General features: G+C 51.8%; 1 protein-coding gene across 2 annotated transcripts; it reads left to right on the top strand.

The window, feature by feature from the left end:
• Positions 1-3,650: 3,650 nt before the first annotated feature.
• TRIM54 (tripartite motif containing 54) lies at positions 3,651-21,199 on the top strand. Of its 2 annotated transcripts, none has more exons than XM_060273248.1 (10): positions 3,651-4,062; positions 9,232-9,404; positions 10,932-11,103; positions 15,041-15,136; positions 15,720-15,953; positions 16,174-16,196; positions 17,423-17,547; positions 19,064-19,171; positions 20,584-20,634; positions 21,074-21,199. In XM_060273248.1, exons 1-10 carry the CDS (start codon positions 3,895-3,897, stop codon positions 21,082-21,084), a joined length of 1,161 nt encoding a protein of 386 aa, XP_060129231.1. In that variant the 5' UTR covers positions 3,651-3,894; the 3' UTR covers positions 21,085-21,199. The 2 variants fall into 2 exon arrangements, with proteins under 2 accessions (XP_060129231.1, XP_060129230.1); XM_060273247.1 differs by having other exon boundaries at positions 21,071-21,198.
• Positions 21,200-22,155: the final 956 nt, after the last annotated feature.

Below are 22,155 nucleotides of genomic sequence, written 5' to 3'. Positions count from 1 at the left end.
CGCAAGTTCTGCTGCCAAGGCAGGTGTCTCCCATCCCCGGATTCATCGTACTCAAATGGAGAACTTGGGAAATGCTTTATTCTTTGCTGATGCGGGTGGCTGTGGAGCTCTGGTGCCCAGGCCTTTTCCTCCCCCCACCTTGAGAGTATTATGGTGTAGCTGAGCAGTGCTGGGAGTGAGTGGGGCTGGCTTCCAGGGGTCCAGTTTCGAGTCAGCCTTAAGGAGCTCAAGACAAAGAGGGAGAGAAAAGGCAAGTTGGGGGGGGGAGGAATAAAAGCACGGCATTTTCAACTTAAACCGAGGCTGGCATAGCAGTTTGATGATGCCTGGAACAGAAGGACCCTCAGCTCAGCCGATTCTTCCACGATGGGCCTTGTCTTGGAGGAGAAACAGCCCAAATGCCCCCAGGTCAGTGAAGAGGGAGACCAAATATTCCCTATTTGCAGGATGGCAGCATGACTTCCATGGTGTTATTCATGGAGAGGTGGAGAGGCAAGAATCCAATTGGAGACGATACACACACAACACAATGCTGAGCACATTGTTAAATTGGTGGAAGTGGCTTTAAGAGGCGTCTGTATGCCTGTCTGTCTGTCTGTCTGTCTGTCTGTCTGTCTGCCCGTCCCTCCCTCCCTCCCTCCCTCCCTCCCTCTTTTGGGCCTGCTGCAAAAACCCTGTCATAGGTGTGTGGGGGCCTCGCTGAGTGTTATGGGTGGAAGCAGAAAGAGGGGGACCCTGAAGGGAAGCCAGAGGATTCATGGCAGGTACAGATTACAGGGCAAAACGTTGCGCTGCAAAGGACTTGCTCTGATCAGACCCACAAGACTTTGGCAGGGGGCCCCTGCTTGCATCACACCTAGAATGCATCTTTGCTTCAAAGCATTTCTGAACTCAATATTAAAAGTTGTCTTGAGCGCTGTACCAATATGCATATATGAAATCGGGGAGAAAGGATAAAAAAGAGAAGAATGACAAACCTCATAATAACAGGGGTCCAATCTTATGGGTCAGGGGAAGCTTCCACTATTGCTCCTGCATTATGAAATGCCCTTTCCCCTGCTGTAGGTGAAGCACGCGTATATGTTCGCAGCATGGCTTTGCTCATGGGTCATAGAATCATAGAATCATAGAATCATAGAGTTGGAAGAGACCACGAGGGCCATCCAGTCCAACCCCCTGCCAAGCAGGAAACACCATCAAAGCATTCTTGACATATGCCTGTCAAGCCTCTGCTTAAAGACCGCCAAAGAAGGAGACTCCACCACACTCCTTGGTAGCAAATTCCACTGCCGAACAGCTCTTACTGTCAGGAAGTTTTTCCTAATGTTTAGGTGGAATCTTCTTTCTTGTAGTTTTAATCCATTGCTCCGTGTCCGCTTCTCTGGAGCAGCAGAAAACAATCCTTCTCCTTCCTCCATATGACATCCTTTCATATATTTGAACATGGCTATCATATCACCCCTTAACCTTCTCTTCTCCAGGCTAAACATACCCAGCTCCCTAAGCCGTTCCTCATAAGGCATTGTTTCCAGGCCTTTGACCATTTTGGTTGCCCTCTTCTGGACACGTTCCAGCTTGTCAGTATCCTTCTTGAACTGTGGTGCCCAGAACTGGACACAGTACTCCAGGTGAGGTCTGACCAGAGCAGAATACAGTGGTACTATTACTTCCCTAGATCTAGATGCTATACTCCTATTGATGAACAGCCAGTGTCGGTTCCCTCAGCAGAGGTGGGATACCTGCAAATCCAGGTGCTCTCTCAGCAACCTGTTGTGAACTGCTTTGTGATCTTCAGATGAAGGGGGGAGCACATGAATTTAATAATTATTAATAATAATAACCTGGTTGCCACATTCTGCATCTGATGCAGCTTCCAGACCAACCCTAAGGGAAGCCCCACACTGCGTGCATTGCAGTAGTCCAGCTGCCTGGCACCTCCTGGTAACATTGGAGGAGGAGGAGGAGGAGATCTGATTGGACTTTCCAGTTGCACACTTCCTCTCACAAGGCACAAGAACAGGGACTTCTCCATGCTGGCCCCTTTCCGATTCCCTCCAAAAGAGCTTGCTGGAACCTGGCAGCATGTCCCTGCCCTCAGACGGAAATGCAAGATCTTCCTTTTCACGGAACTTAAAATAACTCAGTGGTACTACACGGACTTCCTCCACAAGCTATATTTTGAGTGTGTGTGTGTGTGTGTGTGTGTGTGTGTGTGTGTGTGATCCATATTTCCTTACATTTGTGAACGGAACGTCCACAGAATTCTCGAGTGATCGAGTTCCGCCACAAACTCTCTGCTGACGTTTGCTGCTTCTTGGATGCTTTCAAAGGTTTTGTGCAAAAGAATCTGAGCTGAAATCCAAAGGGATTTGGGGGTGGGGGTGGGGACCTCAGTCCTTGGATTGAATCAGGGGGACATACCCTGTGCAGGTTACAGGTAGGTAGCCGTGTTGGTCTGGGTCGAAGTAAAATAAAAAAATTCCTTCAGTAGCACCTTAAAGACCAACTAAGTTTTTATTTTGGTATGAGCTTTCGTGTGCATGCACACTTCTTCAGATACACTGAAACAGAAGAGTCAGACCCTTATGTATATACAGAGGGTGGTGGGGGTGAGGTGGGAATGGGTGATGGGCTGATGGGAGTGGTAAACCTGTAGATGGCTGTTAATAGCTGCTGATGACTGCAATTGGTCCTGGGGGGGGAGCAAGGGCTAAAGAAAGCTTGATCATGCATAATGAGATAAGAATCCAATGTCTTTATTCATCCCAGGTGGCTCCATGGTTTTAAGCTTGGTAATGAGTTCCAATTCAGCAACTTCTCTTTCCAGTCTGTTCCTGAAATTTTTCTGTAATAAAACAGCTGCTTTGAGATCTTGTATAGAATGTCCTGGGAGATTGAAGTGTTCTCCTACTGGTTTTTCTGTCTTCTGGTTCCTGATGTCAGATTTATGTCCATTTATCCTTTGGCGTAGGGTTTGGCCTGTTTGTCCAATATAGAGAGCTGAAGGGCACCGTTGGCATTTGATGGCATACACAATGTTAGAAGATGAGCAATTAAATAGTCCTGAGATGGTATGTTGGATGTTGTTGGGGCCAGTAATGGTGTTGTCCGGGTGTATGTGGCAGCAAAGTTGGCATCTGGGTTTATTGCCGGCTCTGGTACCAGTGTCCATGTTAAGTCTGGTGGTTGTGTTATTGTGGGTGAGGAGTTGTTTAAGATTGGGTGGCTGTGCAGTTTATGATAAAAGCTCAGCTTGAGAGAGGTAGTTTTGATCTTGCCCGATACACAAACATGGACTCCATTAAATGCCGTTCCTCCTATTTCGGTCTCCTGAACGCAACCCCTGCTTTTCTCACTACAATAAGATGTGGGAAAGGGAAAGAGGCGGTTCTGGGGCTGGACCCTGAGATGGAAAACATGGCCCATATCAGAGGAGACCCCCCTTCCCAGGCCCAAGATGTCAGTGCCCTGTTGAGGAACAGTGACTAAGTGTCACCTGATGCTGCTGACAGCTGCTGTTGCTTCTCCCCTCTCTGCCCCCCCCCATTGCTGGGACAAAAATGGCAGCTGGGATGCCATTGGGACCACGTGACCCCCTAAAAATAGCCCGGTAGGCCCAGGACAGGGAGGGGTGGTGGCCAGAAGCAGCCCCAGAACCAGAGAGGGAGGAATCCAGGCTGGGAAGGCAAGAGAGGACTTCCAGGAGCGAGGGCAGCCAGGCGGAGGCTCAAGGACCAGGCCAGGCGAGAGGGAGCCAGGCAGGAAGGAAGGGTCCAAGGCAGGCAGAGAGACCCGTGAGGGGCAGATAGGGGGCAGGGAGCGGAAGAGGGCAGAGGGAGGCCCAGGGTGTCCACAGTTGCCCACCCTTGGAGTGCGCAGGGGGCCGCTGCGGGGATGAACTTTGCCGTGGGCTTCAAGCCGCTGCTGGGGACTTCGCAGAGCATGGACAACCTGGAGAAGCAGCTCATTTGCCCCATCTGCCTGGAGATGTTCACCAAGCCCGTGGTCATCCTGCCCTGCCAGCACAACCTCTGCCGCAAGTGTGCCAACGACATCTTCCAGGTGAGGGCGAGTGGCGTCTCCGCACCTGCCCAGCCAGCCCCCAGCCCCATCTCAGCTCTGGGGTGGAAGGGGGGGGGAGTGTTGGAGGGCACCTGAGTTCAAATATATAAAAGGATGTCATATGGAAGAGGGTGAAAGGTTGTTTTCTGCTGCTCCAGAGAAGCAGACACGGAGCAATGGATTCAAACTTCAAGAAAGAAGATTCCACCTAAACATTAGGAAGAACTTCCTGACAGTAAGAGCTGTTCGGCAGTGGAATTTGCTGCCAAGGAGTGTGGTGGAGTTTCCTTCTTTGGAGGTCTTTAAGCAGAGGCTTGACAGGCATATGTCAAGAATGCTTTGATGGTGTTTCCTGCTTGGCAGGGGGTTGGACTGGATGGCCCTTGTGGTCTCTTCCAACTCTATGATTCGATGATTCTAAGTGGAAGCAAGTGGCGACCTGTCATTTTCCTTCCACATCTGCCCTGTGGTGTAGCTGATTCTTCCTACCTGGGATCCACCTGTTCTGGAGTTTCCTCCGCTTTGTTGGGTGGATATTTGCCTGGTGTGCATTTTTCCGTTGTGAGCTTCTGACGAGTCTGAACAGATGCAGTTCCCTGGTAGGGCTTGGCTGTGGACAATGGATATTGTGATGTGTTTTGGGTGGGAGCCAAAAGCAGGTCACCATGCAGAAGTCAGTAGGTTTCCTATTTAAGGTGAGGTTTATTTGTCCATTATGTAGGCGGAGAAGAGTGGACCTCTTTTGTGGAACAGTCTAGGGAAGTAGTTCCCAAACTTTTTTTTTTTAGGGGGCACCCCCTTGGTTCCATAAACCCCACCCCAGTGCCCCCCACCCTACCTTTGACTGGTTGGTTGTATGGCATCTGTCAGTGGAGGAGTACACCTTTGTGGTGAAGACAAAATGTTAGGAGGTTGCAGAGACTGCTTTGGCTGTAGAGACCGACGCAGGAGAGACATGTTTTGTTGCAGCTGAGGCAAGCCACTAAGGAAGATATTAACTCAAGGAAATTCAAAACAGTAGGAATTAATTGTAGTCAAAATCCACCCCCATTGTTCAGCCTGGACCCTGAGGTCCAGCTCCGAGGGCCTTCTGGCAGTTCCCTCCCTGTGAGATGTGAGGTTACAGGGAACCAGGCAGAGGGCCTTCTTGGTTGTGGCACCCACCCTGTGGATCGCCCTCCCAAGAATGCCCTCCAGGAAATAAAAAACTATCTGACTTTTAGAAGACATCTGAAGGCAGCCCAGTATTGGGAAGTTTTTAATGCCTGATGTTTTATCACATTATTATTATTATTATTATTATTATTATTATTATTATTATTATTATTATTTGTTGTTGTTGTTTAGTCGTTTAGTCGTGTCCGACTCTTCGTGACCCCATGGACCAGAGCACGCCAGGCACTCCTGTCTTCCACTGCCTCCCGCAGTTTGGTCAAACTCATGTTCGTAGCTTCGAGAACACTGTCCAACCATCTCGTCCTCTGTCGTCCCCTTCTCCTAGTGCCCTCCATCTTTCCCAACATCAGGGTCTTTTCCAAGGATTCTTCTCTTCTCATGAGGTGGCCAAAGTATTGGAGCCTCAGCTTCACGATCTGTCCTTCCAGGGAGCACTCAGGGCTGATTTCCTTAAGAATGGATAGGTTTGATCTTCTTGCAGTCCATGGGACTCTCAAGAGTCTCCTCCAGCACCATTATTATTATTATTATTATTATTATTATTATTATTATTATTATTATTATTATGTTGGCAGCCACCCAGAGTGGCTGGGGAGACCCAGCCAGATGGGTGTGGTATGAATAATAATAATAATAAATTATTATTATTATTATTATTATTATTATTATTATTATTATTATTATTACTACTACTACTACTACTACTTTGGCCACCTCATGAGAAGAGAAGAATCCTTGGGAAAGACCCTGATGTTGGGAAAGATTGAGGGCACAAGGAGAAGGGGACGACAGAGGACAAGATGGTTGGACAGTGTTCTCGAAGCTACGAACATGAGTCTGACCAAACTGCGGGAGGCAGTGCAAGACAGGAGAGCCTGGCGTGCTCTGGTCCATGGGGTCACAAAGAGTCTGACACGACTAAACGACTAAACAACAACAACTACTACTACTATTCTGCAAGATGGATGAACTTGATCCAGTGATACTGGCTTTCCAAATTCCGCTATTGACACTTCCAGATACCCCCTGCTTCCCCCTTGGCTCTTGGGGCCTCCAAGTTTACCCCCCAGAAGGGGCAATACTACCCACTTTGGAAGTCATTAGTTTAGGGGCTCAAGCACCTCCTGCCTGTGAGTCCAGGTGATGAAAGACACAGTCCGTTTATCCCAAGAGCAGGTCAGGCTTTGGGGACCGGAGCAGATTGCTCTAAGCCAGGCACTGAGACGCTGCCATTCAACGGAAGATGCACGTTTTCCTCTGAAAGTGGAGTAATTCCGGGTTTCATAGCACAAAGAGGCATTGTTTCAAGCATGCTCTGATGACCTTCCATATGGATACAGGTAGGTAGCCGTGTTGGTCTGAGTCGAAGTAAAATAAAAAAAATTCCTTCAGTAGCACCTTAAAGACCAACTAAGTTTTTATTTTGGTATGAGCTTTCGTGTGCATGCACACTTCGTCAGATACACTGAAACAGTGTATTCAGAGGGGTGTGTGTGTAAGGGTCTGGTCATTTCTGTTTCAGTGTATCTGAAGAAGTGTGCATGCACACGAAAGCTCATACCAAAATAAAAACTTAGTTGGTCTTTAAGGTGCTACTGAAGGAATTTTTTTTATTTTACTTCCATATGGAGTGTGTGTTAAGGATGCCTTAATATCCACAGGCGGAAGGATGGCGTTTTCTGAAAGGCTGCCAATGGACTGTAGTTTTCTCAGAAAGTCAGTGGTGCTCCTCAACGATCAGAGAATGGGAACCCATAGAACCAAAACACCCCAACTGTGATGGTACTGACCCCCAAAATCACGGGGCACTGAAAGTTGCCTCGTTTGTATGTATTGTATCTATCTTCCTGAGCAGTAATAGATTTTGCCAGAGATTGGCTGGTACCAACACCTTTTAAAAGTGTTGTGGAAGTATTGGGTTGTCTTTGTTTTTATTATGCATTTCGTGTTTTTTATATTGTGATTTTGTTATTGAGAATACGGGTATAGGGTGGTATTCAAATTAATTAAATCATCTCCAGCTCAGATTTGCCTTCATGTGGCATAAGAACATTCAAAGAGCGCTGCAGGACCTGGCCATTTCACCCAGCATCCTGTTCCAGTGTGGTGTAGTGGTTAAGAGCAATGGACTCGTAATCTGGGGAACCTGGTTCGCGTCTCCGCTCCTCCACATGCAGCTGCTGGGTGACCTTGGGCTAGTCACACTTCTGTGAAGTCTCTCAGCCTCACTCACCTCACAGAGTGTTTGTGTGGGCGAGGAAGGGAAAGGAGATTGTTAGCCGCTTTGAGACTCCTTCGGGTAGTGATAAAGCGGGATATCAAATCCAAACTCCTCCTCCTCCTCCTCCTCCTCCTCTTCTTCTTCTTCTTCTTCTTCTTCTTCTTCTTCTTCTTCTTCTTCTTCTTCTTCTTCTTCTTCTTCTTCTTCCAACAGTGGCCAACCAGACGCCCATTATGGGAAACCCACAAGCAGTTCAAGAGCAACACTCTCCCCTCCCTCTCCCCTCCAGGGCCTTCCAGCAACTGGCATTCAGAGGCCGTTTCTGCCTTAGGCTGCGGGAGACAGAGCACTGCCACCAATCAAAGAACGATGTGAAATTTGGGGCCCTGCTTTGCCTCCTTGGTTTTCTCTCTCTCTGTCTGCCCTCCTCCCACCCAAAGCCTGTAGGTTCCCCTTTCCCTAGACTCCAGGTTCATGGAGGGGTCTGGCAATGGCACTCACCTGAGAGGGGCCAGAACGGAGTTCCGGTGAGCGTGGGCATGGCTGGGACTGATGGACAGGGGAACAGCTGCCCCCCCCTAAATCAAGCAAATAAATAAAACACGTAACTAACTGACCAATAGCGTCACAGAAAACTCGGTTCTCTGTCACACACACACATAGTGCCCCCCCCCCCAAAATAAATCCTGGCTACACCCGTGCCGGTGAGTTCTGGCTGAAAAAAACCCTTGTTCTACAGTCAGGCAACACCCCTCCCCCAAGAAAAAACCCCACATTCACCCTTACAGGAAACTTAAACAGTCCAAGTATACCCAAGGTCCAAATTTGGGGACCAGTCAAGGAGAGGTGGCACCCAAACCCCATGACACAAATCATGGGGGAAGAATGTTTCTGAAGCTGAACACATCTCTGTCGGGCCTGCGACCCTTCCCCAAAAACCCAGAGGGGTCATCTTGGAACCCACAACTGCAGGAGGGCGTCATTTTGGTTTGGTGGGGAGGCTGCGTGGCTACTGCTTGCCTTGTTCCTTCCGAGGGAAAAAGCAGGAGCAACTGTGTTCTCTGGAGACTGGTCCTGGGGGTGGGATGAGGGAGGGAGAGCCGTGTGTGTGTGTGTGTGTGTGTGCGTGTGTGTGTGTGCGCCTGCCTCAGCAGTGCCACCTCGTGGCCAAAGGGAAAAGCACGAATGAAGAAAGACGGCAGGTCCCTAGCCACAGCCACCCCTAGATTCAAAATGTGGGGCTTTGCACACTCAGCCAGGTGGTGCTCCTCCCTTACCTCCTGAGGGAAGAAGTGAAGCTGCTTCTCTACCAGCTATTTAACCAACCAGGACTGAACTTGCTCCAAAGTACAGACCGCATGCTTAAGACTATAATCTATATTTTGCACACAAGACTATCCTACCTGTGTTCTCCTTGCTGCTGCATGGAATAGTGCATGACTCCAACCTTGGGCTTTAGTAAGGAAAGCTTTTAAAGTTACTTAAGAGTGTGTGGTCTATTCCTTGCTGGAGGGGTAGAGAGAAAGGGTCATGAGCTTTAAAGCCGATTAAACAGGATATTCAAAAGGGTTTTACAATCTACATTCCCACATTATACTGCTGCTTAATTTTGGGACTGTTTAAAACTTTCCTGGGGGCTCTCTCCTGTTGGAGAGGGTGCAAAGCCCCATGTTTTGAATCTAGGCACCCAGTCAACTATTTTTTAATGACTCACATGGGGGTCAGATCTATTTTCCACCCCACAGTGACCCCCCCTCCCGCCTCCTCCACAGGCCTCCAACCCTCTCTGGCAGTCGCGCGGCTCCACTTCGGTGTCCTCAGGAGGTCGCTTCCGGTGCCCATCCTGCCGGCATGAAGTGGTGCTGGACCGTCATGGCGTTTATGGGCTGCAGCGCAACCTCCTCGTGGAAAACATCATTGACATCTACAAGCAGGAATCCTCTCGGTGAGCAGTGGGCGGGGGAGGGGTGGTCAGACCTTCGAGGGGCCCCCACCCCTGCTCTGCTCACAGGCATTTCTACCCATAAGCTTCCCTTCTGGCCAAATGAATGGGCAGCCCTCAGATTTTGGCTCCTCCCCTGGGATTCCCACATTGCAGGGGGGTGGACTAGAGGACCCTTGGGGGTCCCTTCATACTATATGATCTATGATTCAATAACCAGCACATCTCCCCCTCCTCCTGCAAAGGGGCAAATGAGCTTTCAACCTGCAGGGCACTTTTTGCATTAGCCCTTATCAAAATACACACAAGCCAGAATTTCTGTGCTATTCCCAAACCTTGCAGGGTCCACAGAACCTGACCTGCTTTTGTTGGCTGCCTGCTCTGCTAACGTATATTTCTGCTCCCACTTTCTGGGTCGGCTTCACATTTGCAACACCAAGGCGTAGAAACTTAACCATGTAATCCTATATATACATAGCTATATTTATTTATTAGTTGGTTGCATTTCTACCTCACCTTTATCTCAAGGGATCCTCCAGGTGCTGAAACATGGCCCCCCCTCTCCTCGTTTAACCCCCACAATACCCCTGCAAGGCAGGTTAGGCAGAGCGAGGCAGTGACTGGCACAAGGTCATGCCCAGGGAGCTTCATGGCCGAAGGGAGAGATTTGAACCATGGTCTCCCAGGTCCCAGTCTGACACTCTGACCACTGCACCACACTGCTTCTGAGAGCCAGGCTCCTTGACCTGCTGCATCCTGGGTGAAGGCGGGGCCCCAGTTCTACATTGGTTTGACCTTGACAAAAAGAAGCCCTGTTCAGGTCCTTTCCTGGCCAAATCAGGAACATTAGTCTCAGGGGTGAGAACATTACAGTAGTCTCTTGAGCAGGAGGAGGAATGTCTGTGGGGTTCACCCAGCCTTTCTTTCTCCCTTCTGTGGGAATGTTAGAGATGTGGATTAGGATATATTATTAGATAGATCCTATCCAAGCTTGTGTTAGCAAGCTTCCAATATCAGCAGAGTGACATTCCCCTTTTGCGCGCAGCAAAGCGTGTGCGTTCAGGTTTGCTAGAACCTGTACAATATTACACTTCCTGGCAAAGTCCCCTTTGTCCCTCTTAAAAGAAATACACAACACAGTGTTTATAAAATAAGATAGAGTTTACTTACAGCTTCATCCTGAGTTAACAGCATAATCTCAGAAAGGCAGGCTTGCTTAGAAAAGTTACAAATATAACTTAGTAAAGTAAGGCTCCATTTGGTCTCACTCTTGGCTGCAGGCCAAGAGGGAGAACCATCCTAACTGGAGATTCTCTGGAGATGTGTTCCCATCGAAGGATAGAAGGCTAAGAGAGAGAGTGGCTGCTGGTTAGAGGCTTTGTCCCAGCTAGTCCATCTCATTTGCATGTCTTTAGGAACAGGAACTTAATCAGGTGTCCCTCCAGGTAAGTTCCTGTTAGTGGACACTCTAGGAACTGTTGTGACTTGTCTGCCCCAGTGTTTCATCCCACACCTTCTGTGCCCCCCCAGACCCCTCCATGCCAAGGCGGAGCAGCAGCTGATGTGTGAGGAGCACGAGGACGAGAAGATCAACATCTACTGCCTCACCTGTGAGGCCCCCACCTGCTCCATGTGCAAAGTCTTTGGGGCCCACAAGGACTGCGAAGTGGCCCCCCTGACCAACATCTACAAGCGGCAGAAGGTACCCTCTCCCTGCAGCCCCACTGGCACACTCTGGCCTGGGCCTCTGAAGGGGGCAGGAGCTGCCTTTGGCTTTGGAGCCCTGGACACCAGGGTCCCACACCACCCCTGAGAGACTCCAGGGCTTCCAGTCGCTGCCGCAGGTCCTGGAATGAAGTTCCCTTAGGATTGTGGTGCCCTTAGAATTTCATTGACCCATATATACTGTACAAAGGATGAGCGCAGGATGATGGGGCTCCCAGCACCATCCTGACAGGTCTTGCTTTTCCGTTAGCGGCAGCTTTGGATTCAGCACAGAACAAGCAGGTCTCTGTGTCTCCAACTTCCAGCCTTCTCCCAACTCAGCTCAGCTCAGCTCACCCACTCCACACTGGCATCTAAGGGAGGGGTGCAGGAGAGGGCCCCCCCATTAGCCTGGACAATAGCCTCATGTCACAACGATGCCTTATGAGGAACGGCTTAGGGAGCTGGGTATGTTTAGCCTGGAGAAGAGAAGGTTAAGGGGTGATATGATAGCCATGTTCAAATATATAAAAGGATGTCATATAGAGGAGGGAGAAAGGTTGTTTTCTGCTGCTCCAGAGAAGCGGACACGGAGCAATGGATTCAAACTACAAGAAAGAAGATTCCACCTAAACATTAGGAAGAACGTCCTGACAGTAAGAGCTGTTCGGCAGTGGGATTTGCTGCCAAGGAGTGTGGTGGAGTCTCCTTCTTTGGAGGTCTTTAAGCAGAGGCTTGACAGGCATATGTCAAGAATGCTTTGATGGTGTTTCCTGCTTGGCAGGGGGTTGGACTGGATGGCCCTTGTGGTCTCTTCCAACTCTACAATTCTATGATTCTATGATTCTTGCAACATGACAAGAACACTGAAGTGGTCAGCTGAGGAGGTTGTCTTTGTGGGAATGTTCAGGGTGGCAGGAGAGGATATATTTTTATGTTTATCCTTCCTAACTTGTGCTAGCAAGTTTCTTTATGTAGCAGTTACATTGCCCTTTCTTACATTACATGCACAGCAGATAGCTGGTTGCAGGCTTGCGTAAAGGTAAAGGTAAAGGGACCCCTGACCATTAGGTCCAGTCGTGACGGACTCTGGGGTTGCGTGCTCATCCCGCATTATTGGCTGAGGGAGCCAGCGTCATAGCTGCCAAGTTATCCCTTTTTTTAAGGGATTTTCCCTTATGCTGGATAGGCTTCCTCGTGAGAAAAGGGAAAACTTGGCAGCTATGGCCAGCGTATAGCTTCCAGGTCATGTGGCCAGCATGACAAAGCCGCTTCTGGCAAACCAGAGCAGCGCATGGAAACGCCGTTTACCTTCCCACTGTAGCGGTTCCTATTTATCTACTTGCACTTTGATGTGCTTTCGAACTGCTAGGTTGGCAGGAGCTGGGACCAAGCAACGGGAGCTCACCCCGTCACAGGGATTCAAACCGCCGACCTTCTGATCAGCAAGCCCTAGGCTCAGTGGTTTAACCACAGCGCCACCTGGGTCCCTAGGCTTGTGTAAGCCTCTCACTATTATACAATTCAGTCTGTCTCAGATTGAATTGTAAATTCCTGGTAAATTCTCTTAAAAGAATAAAGACACGGCAATCTTATTGTCATCAGTTCACTGCTAGATTGCCGAAGGCAGGCTTATGTAGTTACAAAGGAAGTGAGAGAGAGCGCGAGAGAGCTGCATGACTCATCCTTTTGTTACCTGGACAGGTAAGGTCACACCCACCTCTAGTCACATGCAAAGGAAGGATGCTCCAGCCCAGGAGGAACAGGAAGTTTCGACTGGCTGGACCAAACATCCCCTTGCATGTCCACTCTAGGAAAACAAGGAATGTTGTATTTGACTGCTCCCAGTGGATTACAGTCTTCTGAAGGCATTTGTCTGACCAGTTCAGTGAACTCCTCTGTTAAATCCTAACCTTCATTGGGCACAGAACCACAATAGTTGGAAGGGATCCAGACTGACCTCCCCAAACCCACATCAGGAGCATCAGGTGACAAGCGGGTAGGGATGGGAAACGAGGCATGCTCTTGGGGGACAACCAGGTGGGGCTTGCAGGCTGCAGCGTAGCTGTGCAGGGTGCCCCCTTTAAGGACCAGCAACCTGGACCTTCCCCCCATCCCTCAGCACCCTCACCCCATGGAATTCCTCCCATGGCCTGTCGCCACCCAGGGCTCTCCCCACCAATGGTGGGCTTGGCATGCCCTGTGCTCCCTGCCCAGGATGGACCTTTGATTTCCCTCACCCCATGGCTTGGTCTCCAAAGGGAACCTTCTGACCTGAAAGTCCAGACATGGGGCAGGTGAAGATCTCCCTACAAGAAGGTCTGTAAGCTCAGCGGAAGAGCTTCTCCTCCACAGGCAGAAGGTCCTGGGTCAATTCCTGGTATCTCCAGCTAGGACTGGGAAAAGGCTCCCTCCTCTGAACTCCTGGGGAGCCCCTGCTGCCAATCAGTGTAGACAATACAGAGCTCAATGGGCCCAAGGCAGCTTCCTGAGAGTGAGAGGCCACCCAGATGATGATGATCATAGAATCATAGAATCACAGAGTTGGAAGAGACCACAAGGGCCATCCAGTCCAACCCCCTGCCAAGCAGGAAACACCATCAAAGCATTCTTGACATATGCCTGTCAAGCCTCTGCTTAAAGACCTCCAAAGAAGGAGACTCCACCACGCTCCTTGGTAGCAAATTCCACTGCCGAACAGCTCTTACTGTCAGGAAGTTCTTCCTAATGTTTAGGTGGAATCTTCTTTCTTGTAGTTTGAATCCATTGCTCCGTGTCCGCTTCTCTGGAGCAGCAGAAAACAACCTTTCTCCCTCCTTTATATGACATCCTTTTATATATTTGAACATGGCTATCATATCACCCCTTAACCTTCTCTTCTCCAGGCTAAACATACCCTGGATACCATCATCCCTGGATACCATCATGATGATGGTGATGGTGATGATGATAATAATAGTAATAGTAATTAATTATTTGTGCCCTGCCCATCTGGCTGGGTTTCCCCAGTCACTCTGGGCGGATTCCCGGAAAATATTAAAATACAATCATTCATCAAATATTAAAAGCTTCCCTAAACAGGGCTGCCTTGAGATGTCTTCAAAAAGTCAGATAGTTGCTTATTTCCTTGACATCTGATGGGAGGGCATTCCACAAGGCAGGCGCCACCACTGAGAAGGCCCTCTGCCTGGTTCCCTGTAACCTCACTTCTCGCAGGGAGGGAACCGCCAGAAGACCCGGTGTCCAGGGTGGAGATGCTCCTTCAGGTATACTGGGCCGAGGCCATTTAAGGCTTTAATGGTCAGCACCAACACTTTGAATCGTGGCCAGAAACAAGGGCGTACCCACCACGGGGCAAGTTAGGGCAGCTGCCCTACTCTAGAAGCCAGCTGCCCCCCCCCACAAGGGCGTACCCACCGCGGGGCAAGTGGGGGCCGCAGGCTGCCCCTCCCTAGAAGCAGGGCTGGTGGGCAGAGGCGGAGCACAGCCCGGCAGAGCGCGAGTTCGCCATTCCCACCGCGCCGCGCCACACCCTCCCTCCAGCTCCCAGGCGCACCCTCAGGCAAGGCCAAGCACAGCGGGGAACCAGGGAGCACGGCGCGGTGGGCGGGAACGCCGAACTCGCGCTCCGCTGGGCTGGGCTGGGCTCTGTCTCTGCCCACCAGCCCGGCGCATCTGACTGCACTTTCCCCGCCCACTTTGTGGCCCCTCCCCTTCTGTGCCTTGGCCCCTCCCCTTGCCCCCCCTAGTTTTGATCCTGGGTACGCCCATGGCCAGAAATGTACTGGGAGCCAATGTAGAGCCATTCCCCTCACCCTGATGGCATCTGCAGAGGATGAGAGGATGTACGGGGACTGAGAAGGGGCTCTCTGGGGCTGAGCCTTGTTGAGTCCTGACACCCTGCCCTCCTTTCCTCCCGCTTTCTGACTTGACAGGGGGAGCTGAGCGATGGCATCGCCATGCTGGTGGCTGGCAACGACCGGATCCAGGCCATCATCACCCAGATGGAGGAGATCTGCAAAACCATTGAGGTGAGTGGGGAGGAGCCTCCATGCTCCCACTGGGCGCCCAGTTGTGGGCCGTCTCTTCTGGTGGATCCCCTGGCCAAGTGGAATCTGGGGAGAAGAGGCCCCCCTGTAGAATATGCCAGGAATTCTGAAGCCCCAGGAGATCTCTGATCTGATATAAAAACCTGCCATTATATAGCCGTAAACCTTTAAAGTTGCAATTGCCTTTGGACCCTCCTTTGGGGCCAAAAGGTGACTCACAAATAAAGGAAATGGCTGAGTCCTGCCAAGGGACAAACCTGGCAGGCTGGTGGTTTCTAAAGTGGGTGGTAGTGTTCCCTGGGGGGCAGTGGGATTAACTGGGGGGGGGGGCTAAGATGCAGTGGGGTGCTGGAGGTTCAAATTAATATCTGACTTCAGGGTCACTGGATCAAGTTCATGCATTTTTAATAAATGTGCAATTCATTGTTTTGAATTTTACTGTGTTACTGTTGAACGATCCTTTCTATAGGGTAGGGTGGGGGCCTCTGGGAACCAAAGGGGCAGAGGCCCAGAAAGGTTTGGGAGCCCCCCGTGCTAACCTGCTTCCCGCCGCCTTCCCTGGCAGGACAATGCCCGGCGTCAGAAGCAGCACCTCTGCCTGCGCTTTGACTCCTTGTACAGCATCCTGGAAGAACGCAAGAAGGAGCTTCTGCTGGAGATCGGGCGGGAGCAGGACGACAAGCTCCAGCGGGTGCGGGGGCTCATCCGCCAGTATGGGGACCACCTGGAGGTCTCCTCCAAGCTGGTGGAGTCGGCCATCCAGTCCATGGAGGAGCCCCAAATGGCCGCCTACCTCCAGGTAAATGCAGGTGGGGTGGAAGGAGCGGGAGGGGGGGGCTGGGCAGGGCAGGATGCCTGAGACAGCTCAGGTCTGTGGGTGAGTGGGGGGCAGGGACCCACAGAAAATAGTGGGAGGGGCTGGGGAAATCAGTGATCCCCTTTTGGTTTGTGAAGAGGGTTGTTCAAAGTGTTATATCTGCCAGGGCTGGTGCTGAAATGCTCTCTTTCTTTTCCTGCAGCAGGCAAAGGAGCTGATCAAAAAGTGAGTAGCAGAGCCTCTTGCATCTTTCCGGGGGGGGGGCGGTTCCAGGGGGTCAGCACCACCCCACAGACCGGAGGCACAACGGTGGGCCAAGTCAACAGTAGGGAGCGGCCCTCACCCAGGCACCCAAGTTTCACCCCAACTCAGCCACATATTGGCTATACTGGATCCTCTTGACTAGGCATCCCCAACCTGCGTCCCTCCGGATGTTTTGGCCTACAACTCCCATGATCCCTAGCTAACAGGACCAGTGGTCAGGGATGATGGGAATTGTAGTCCAAAACATCTGGAGGGCCGAAGTTTGGGGATGCCTGCTCTTGAGCTTGAGGTTCCAAACTGGGACCCCCCACCCACCCACTCCACCCACGAGCAGCTGGGTCTCTCTCTGGGTTCAAAGTCAGCCTTAGTGCATGCATCAGGCCTGCAGAGCAAGTCCAGCTATGGAATAAGCTGGCTCTCCTTAATAAATAGTCTGGCAACAGCTTGGGAAGTAAGTTTAAAAATAATACAGTATTGACTTGGTTTAGAATCATGCATTGGTTCACAGATCAATGGCAGCAGTAAAAACTCTGCAGGCAAAATATTGATATGTTCAGGCATGTGCTGGAGCAAGCAGAGGCATGTCTGCCTCCAAAGCTGGTCAAAGGAAGAGGGCAGGGACAGGAAGGGTGATGTATTCTTTCCTCCCCAGGAATGCAGGGGAAATGACCTCACGCAGAGCCCTCTCTGTGGCCTGAGTATCTGCCTACCAGCAAGACCAGGGCCGGCCCTACGGCCAGGCTGGGTGGCGCAGGGCACCACAGCGCTGGCCCGCCAGGAGGGCGCCGCGAGCTGCACCCGCCTGCTGGCCCGCCGGTCTGCCGGTTCCCCGCGCAGCTGCGCCCACGGCAACTGCGCTGTGCCTGCCCGCCCGCCGCGCAGCAGCACTTGTGGCAGCCGCGCTGCGCCCACCCGCCCGCCCACCGCGCTGGGAAACGGGACGGGGGGCGCCGGAGGGATCCGTCACTCCACGGCGCCAGGGGCGCTTAAGACGGCCCTGAGCAAGACAGCCCAGTCCCAAGAATATGCATTTGTTAAATTTGGCTGCTAATTTCCCACCCTATGGAAGAGAAAGGAATCACGCTTCTTGACACACTTTGTGCTGCAACCCAGGTGAAAAGTGGGCCTCCTGCCTGCCTGCCTGGTGAATGGGCTCGGTCCCATCTCTCTCCTCCTTTCCCCTGCAGAATCACAGACATGTCCAAAGTCTCCATGAGCAGCCACCCAGAGCCTGGCTATGAAAGCATGGACCACTTCACGGTCAACATCGACCACGTGGCGGAAATGCTGAGGACAATTGAATTCCAGACAGGTGAGACTCACACCTGGACCAGAAGGGGATGGGGAGAAAGAAGGGAAAGACTGCCGCTGGCCGGCCATCTGCTTCCCTGGGCAGAGCTCAGGATTGCTGGCCTGCTGGGCTGAGCCACAGTCAGGGAAGTGTTATGGAAAATCTGGGTGCGAGGCTACTCTGCCACCCAGCTCATCGGGCATGAGCCCGCGGTCCACTGTGGAATGGAAAGGAAGGAGTCCAGCCAGCATCCGGGTGCAAAATAGAAAAGTTTATTACTGCGCAGCAGGTTCAAGCCAAGACTGAACAGCGGGAGCAGGGTTGCAAGAACTTTTAAAACTTCCCACCTAAATCCCAGAATATATTTCCAAAGCATTGTTCCTACATTCAGAAAAGGGGAGGTACATACAATATTAACATACTGGTAAACAATATTAACATAAGGGTAATGGTTCAGTTTTCCCGTAACACCCTTCCCCATTTTCCATAACAGAAATTAATAATTTCCCTAACCCTAACCCCTCTAAGCCTGTCTGCTCCCTCCCCCCCATAGCCTGGCAGACAGATGAAAAGCTGGCAGTTTTAGTCTAAAGAGCGTTCACAGAATCCTAGAACTGTAAAGCTGGAAGAGATGCCAAGGGTCATCTAGTCCAGCCCCCAGTGTTTCAGGTACGATTGTGTCTGTGTCTGCACAGAAGACACCTAGAACCCTGCTTGCACCTGCCAGTACCTGGGCTTCCAGAAAACCTTAGACAAAAAAATTATGTACGTTTGATGCAGAGAGAGAAAATGTCCTTTCCCCATCTCCCTGGGATTCTGTGACTTTCCCTGAGGTGGTAGGTTGGCTACAGTGTAGGATGTGACATCACAGAAAGCAGTCAAATACAGCATTTCCTGTTTCCCCAGAGTGGACCCACAGGGGGATGTTGCTGCAGCCAGGAGGACTTCCTGTGACACTTGGTCTGGGGCATCCTCCCCCTGCGTGTGACCAGGTAGATGGGTGTGACCCTGGGAGACCCCATAAAAGGGCTGGTCACGCAGCCATCTTCCCTCCTCCTTTGTTTTATTCCATCTTGATGTCTTTTGCTGTCTGCTGGCTCTCAGCCAGCAGCACATGGGCTCAATCCCCATATGGGATAAACTCACACTCTCTTCTGTAACTACAAGCTAGAGCTTGCCTTCAGGATCATACTGTGAACTGGATGCAAGTAAACTTCTTGTTACTTTGAAGAGAAGACTGTTGTGTCTTTATTCTTTTTTAAGAGGGAATAAAAGGGGATTTACCAGGATCAATTCAGTCTGGACAAGGCAGACTGGATTGCTGAACTCGAGAGATTCAAACGAATCTACCAACTAGCTTCCTGCTATATACAGGGGAACATACTCTGCTACCAGCTCACTAGCATGAGTGAGGAAGGATAATATTCAATCAATAGATCCTCTCCTACTATCCACAACATTCCCACAAACAGATCGCAGGCAGCTGAAGGAAGGGAATTCTTCATAATCTGCCCCTTTCTCTCCTCCTCCCTTTCAGATGCTGCTGCAGAAGATGCTGAGCAGGAGGGGCTGGGCCCAGAGGGGGGCTTTGAGGCAGAAGAGGGAGAACATCTGGAGGGGACAGATGCCCCCGAGGGGACGGAAGGTGAGTCGGGGCTGGAAGGGAGAGGGGGGCAAGGGGGGGTGCTGGTCTGGCTGGGGGTGGGCACAGCCATCGAGCACCGTGAGTTCTGGGTGGGTCAACGAGGCCTGGTCTCCAGAAGACGCCATCCATCTCACACACGCAATTTACTCAGGAAGCCAGGAATGGATCTGCTGGAAGATGCGTGACGGATAAGAGAAATAACTGTGGAACTCTCCTCTGAAGGAGAATATCAAATTCATGGAGGAGGAGAGGGCTATCAAGGGCCGCTAGTCAGGACTTCTGAATCCCAGTTGCTGGAAGCCACAGGAGGGGAGGGGGCTCTTGGGATCAGATCCTGCTTGCTGATTTCTTTGTGTAGCCCCACCCCACCCCCGTTCTCCATTCTCCAGCATTGCTGTGGCGCCCCCTGGCGTGTGGCACCCAGTATGACTGCGCTGCTCAGGTGGCTGTGAAACTGCCTCTGCACCCAGGTGGCCCCAGTGAGAGAGGAGGCTGGTCTGGAAGGGCCAATGGCTGCCCGACCTGTAGGTTTCTCTTCTCTTATGTTCTGAAAGCAAATCTGGTGGCGGTGGTGAGAGAGCTCTTCTTGTCCCACTTCCAGCGATGGGTCTCCATGGAACTGACTGGCTTTGCTGCTGTAGAAGCTTCTTTGTGTAGAATCATAGAATGGTAGAGCTGGAGGGGGACCCCAAGGGCCATCTAGACCAACCCCAGAGGCGGCTTTAGGGCGGCATGACCCGTTTGGCCACAATGGGCGCCGAGCTGCAGGGGGCACCACCACGATGCTGTAGAACAGAGTGCAGGGGGGGAGGGCGCACCAAATTCTAGCCCCACGCAGGGCATGGCTGAAATCGGGGAGCCCCCAAATTCGCCACTGCCAACCCCCTGAAATGCCTGCATCGCAAGTGAGGAAGACAAAGAAGAGGATGCCAGCACTGCTCAGCATTCTCCCTCCAGCAGCATAGGCCAGAGGAGACATCCCATAATAGAGGGAAGGCCCATTATGCTCTGTTGGCAGGTACCCTCCCTCACCCCACCCCAGTGGCTTCCCAAGGTAGGGCTTCAGAGACCTGGGGGGGGGGCGCTGTCCCCTAAGCTCAATGGACCAAGCAAGGGCCTCACTCTGCGCCAGGCAGCTGCTTCCTCTCTTCCTCTGAGCTTGGGCTCAAACACAGGCCCTCCCCGCTGGCATGTGAACCAGAGGGTCATTGTGGAGTTGAATGGGATCCAAAGATTCTGTTTCAGTGTATCTGAAGAAGTGTGCATGCACACGAAAGCTCATACCAAAATAAAAACTTAGTTGGTCTTTAAGGTGCTACTGAAGGATTTTTTTTTATTTTGCTTGGGATCCAAAAAGTAATCTAGTCATGGGCTCGAGGGCTCTGGGGTCTCTCTTTTCTCTGCCTACCTAGATGGAGAGAATCTGCCCCGCCTGAGGCCAAAGCCAGCCAGTGCCTCTCATGGTAAGTTGGCAGCTTCCTCCTCCTTCCCCAGCCCACGTGACCTGCCTCAGGGCAAATGAGGCTGGGGGGGGAGTCAGGGATGTGGGTGTGGCTCCAGCTCCTCCCCCACCCCCCCATTGTGGATCAGCATCATCCACAGCCCATTGACTCAGCACTGAGTGGGGCACAGTCAGCCCCCCCCCCAAAGGCATCTCCCCCTCTCCCCTGAGGACTCCCAGATGCAGAGTTTACAGGGCTCCCCCACCTCCTTGCTTTTCTGCTCCGAGCTGGACCTAAAAGAGAAATTCTGCCTTCCTCTGCTGGTGGGGCTGGAGGGGGGGGGCTACCCTCTCTCTTCCTGGCCGATGAGCCCAGGCGGGTGTGCCTGGCAATCCTGCTTGCCCCCCTCTCTTCACCCCCCTCCCCCAATGCTGAGTGTGGCTCTTTTCGCCTCAAGCAGGTCAGCACTGAGGAGTCAAAGCAGCCGCGCGCACCCCCGCCGCCGCCCCCGCCAAAGGACTTCCTCGCTTTCGCACTTGGCTGAGTTTTTAATCTACCGAGAGAATAAAGTCGTGTCACGTTTGCTAAAGTCGGTCGTCCCAGATCCCGTTTTTCCTTTGGTGGGAGGGGGAGCTCTCTCGGCCTGCGGAAGTGGCATCGGGAGGGGGGGAGCGAGGGGAGTCCAAGGAGCACCTAGAACTGTAGCGTTGGAGGGCACCCCCAGGGGTCATCTAGTCCAACCCCGCTGCAGTGCAGGAATCCCTTAAAAACTGCCCTGCGGCGGAGTCCATCCGCAGGGTCTCCGGCCACCGGTCGAGGAGCCGAAGAGGAGGACTGAGACGGGGCGAAGGGAAGAGGCTGGGCAAGGGCAGCGAGGAACCCGGAGACACGCGCCCCAATTTCTCCAGCGCCCCAGCTGGGCTGCCGAGGAGAAGAGGGGGGGAGCCCACGGCGTGGACCACCTGGAAACCCCGGGGGGAAGGGGGAGGGGCTGGAACAAGGGCAGAAGCTTAGAGACCCTTCACCAGGCCCCTCCTTCTCCCCCAAGCTAAAAAGATCCGAAAACTTTTCCAAATAGGCGAATCGCTCCAACCCCTTGATGGACCTTTCCCGAACCCTTTTTCCCAGCTCCACAAAATATTTTTTGCTCTGAGAGGAGAGGAGGAAAACTTTCATTTAATAAACACCGACTACGTCGCCTCTTCCTCCCTTTTCTCTAAAGTAAAAGGTCCCAAATGCCGTCTTTCTGCACAGGGCAGCCAGACGCTCTACTCCCTTGACCGTTTTAGGCTGCTGCGCTTTTGAACTCTGCAATATCCCTTTCTGAACTCTGCAATATCCCTTTTGAGGTGAGGCGCCCAGAACTGCACACAGTTATTCCAAGGGAGGGTCGTCACACCATAGATTTGCATTTCTATAATCACTATACTGGCAGTTTTATTTCCAACGCCTTTCCTAAGGATCCCTCGCGTGAAATCTGCCTTAATTCCCGCATCTGCCGCGAGTGGCGTCCCTCTCCTCACTCAGCTTCCTCCTCCTCGG

The sequence above is a fragment of the Zootoca vivipara genome, chromosome 3 (genome assembly GCF_963506605.1).
Source record: "Zootoca vivipara chromosome 3, rZooViv1.1, whole genome shotgun sequence".
NCBI classification, from domain to species: Eukaryota; Metazoa; Chordata; class Lepidosauria; order Squamata; family Lacertidae; genus Zootoca; species Zootoca vivipara.
This window is presented reverse-complemented; position numbering and strand designations above follow the sequence as displayed.

What these genes read in the sequence shown, in the direction of transcription:
- TRIM54 (XM_060273247.1), top strand. Translation starts at nt 3,895, where the DNA reads ATGAACTTTGCCGTGGGCTTCAAGCCGCTGCTGGGGACTTCGCAGAGC. An exon ending in GTGCCAACGACATCTTCCAG is followed by an intron (nt 4,063 to 9,231) that starts GTGAGGGCGAGT and finishes CCTCCTCCACAG; the next exon opens with GCCTCCAACCCTCTCTGGCA. An exon ending in ACATCTACAAGCGGCAGAAG is followed by an intron (nt 11,104 to 15,040) that starts GTACCCTCTCCC and finishes CTGACTTGACAG; the next exon opens with GGGGAGCTGAGCGATGGCAT.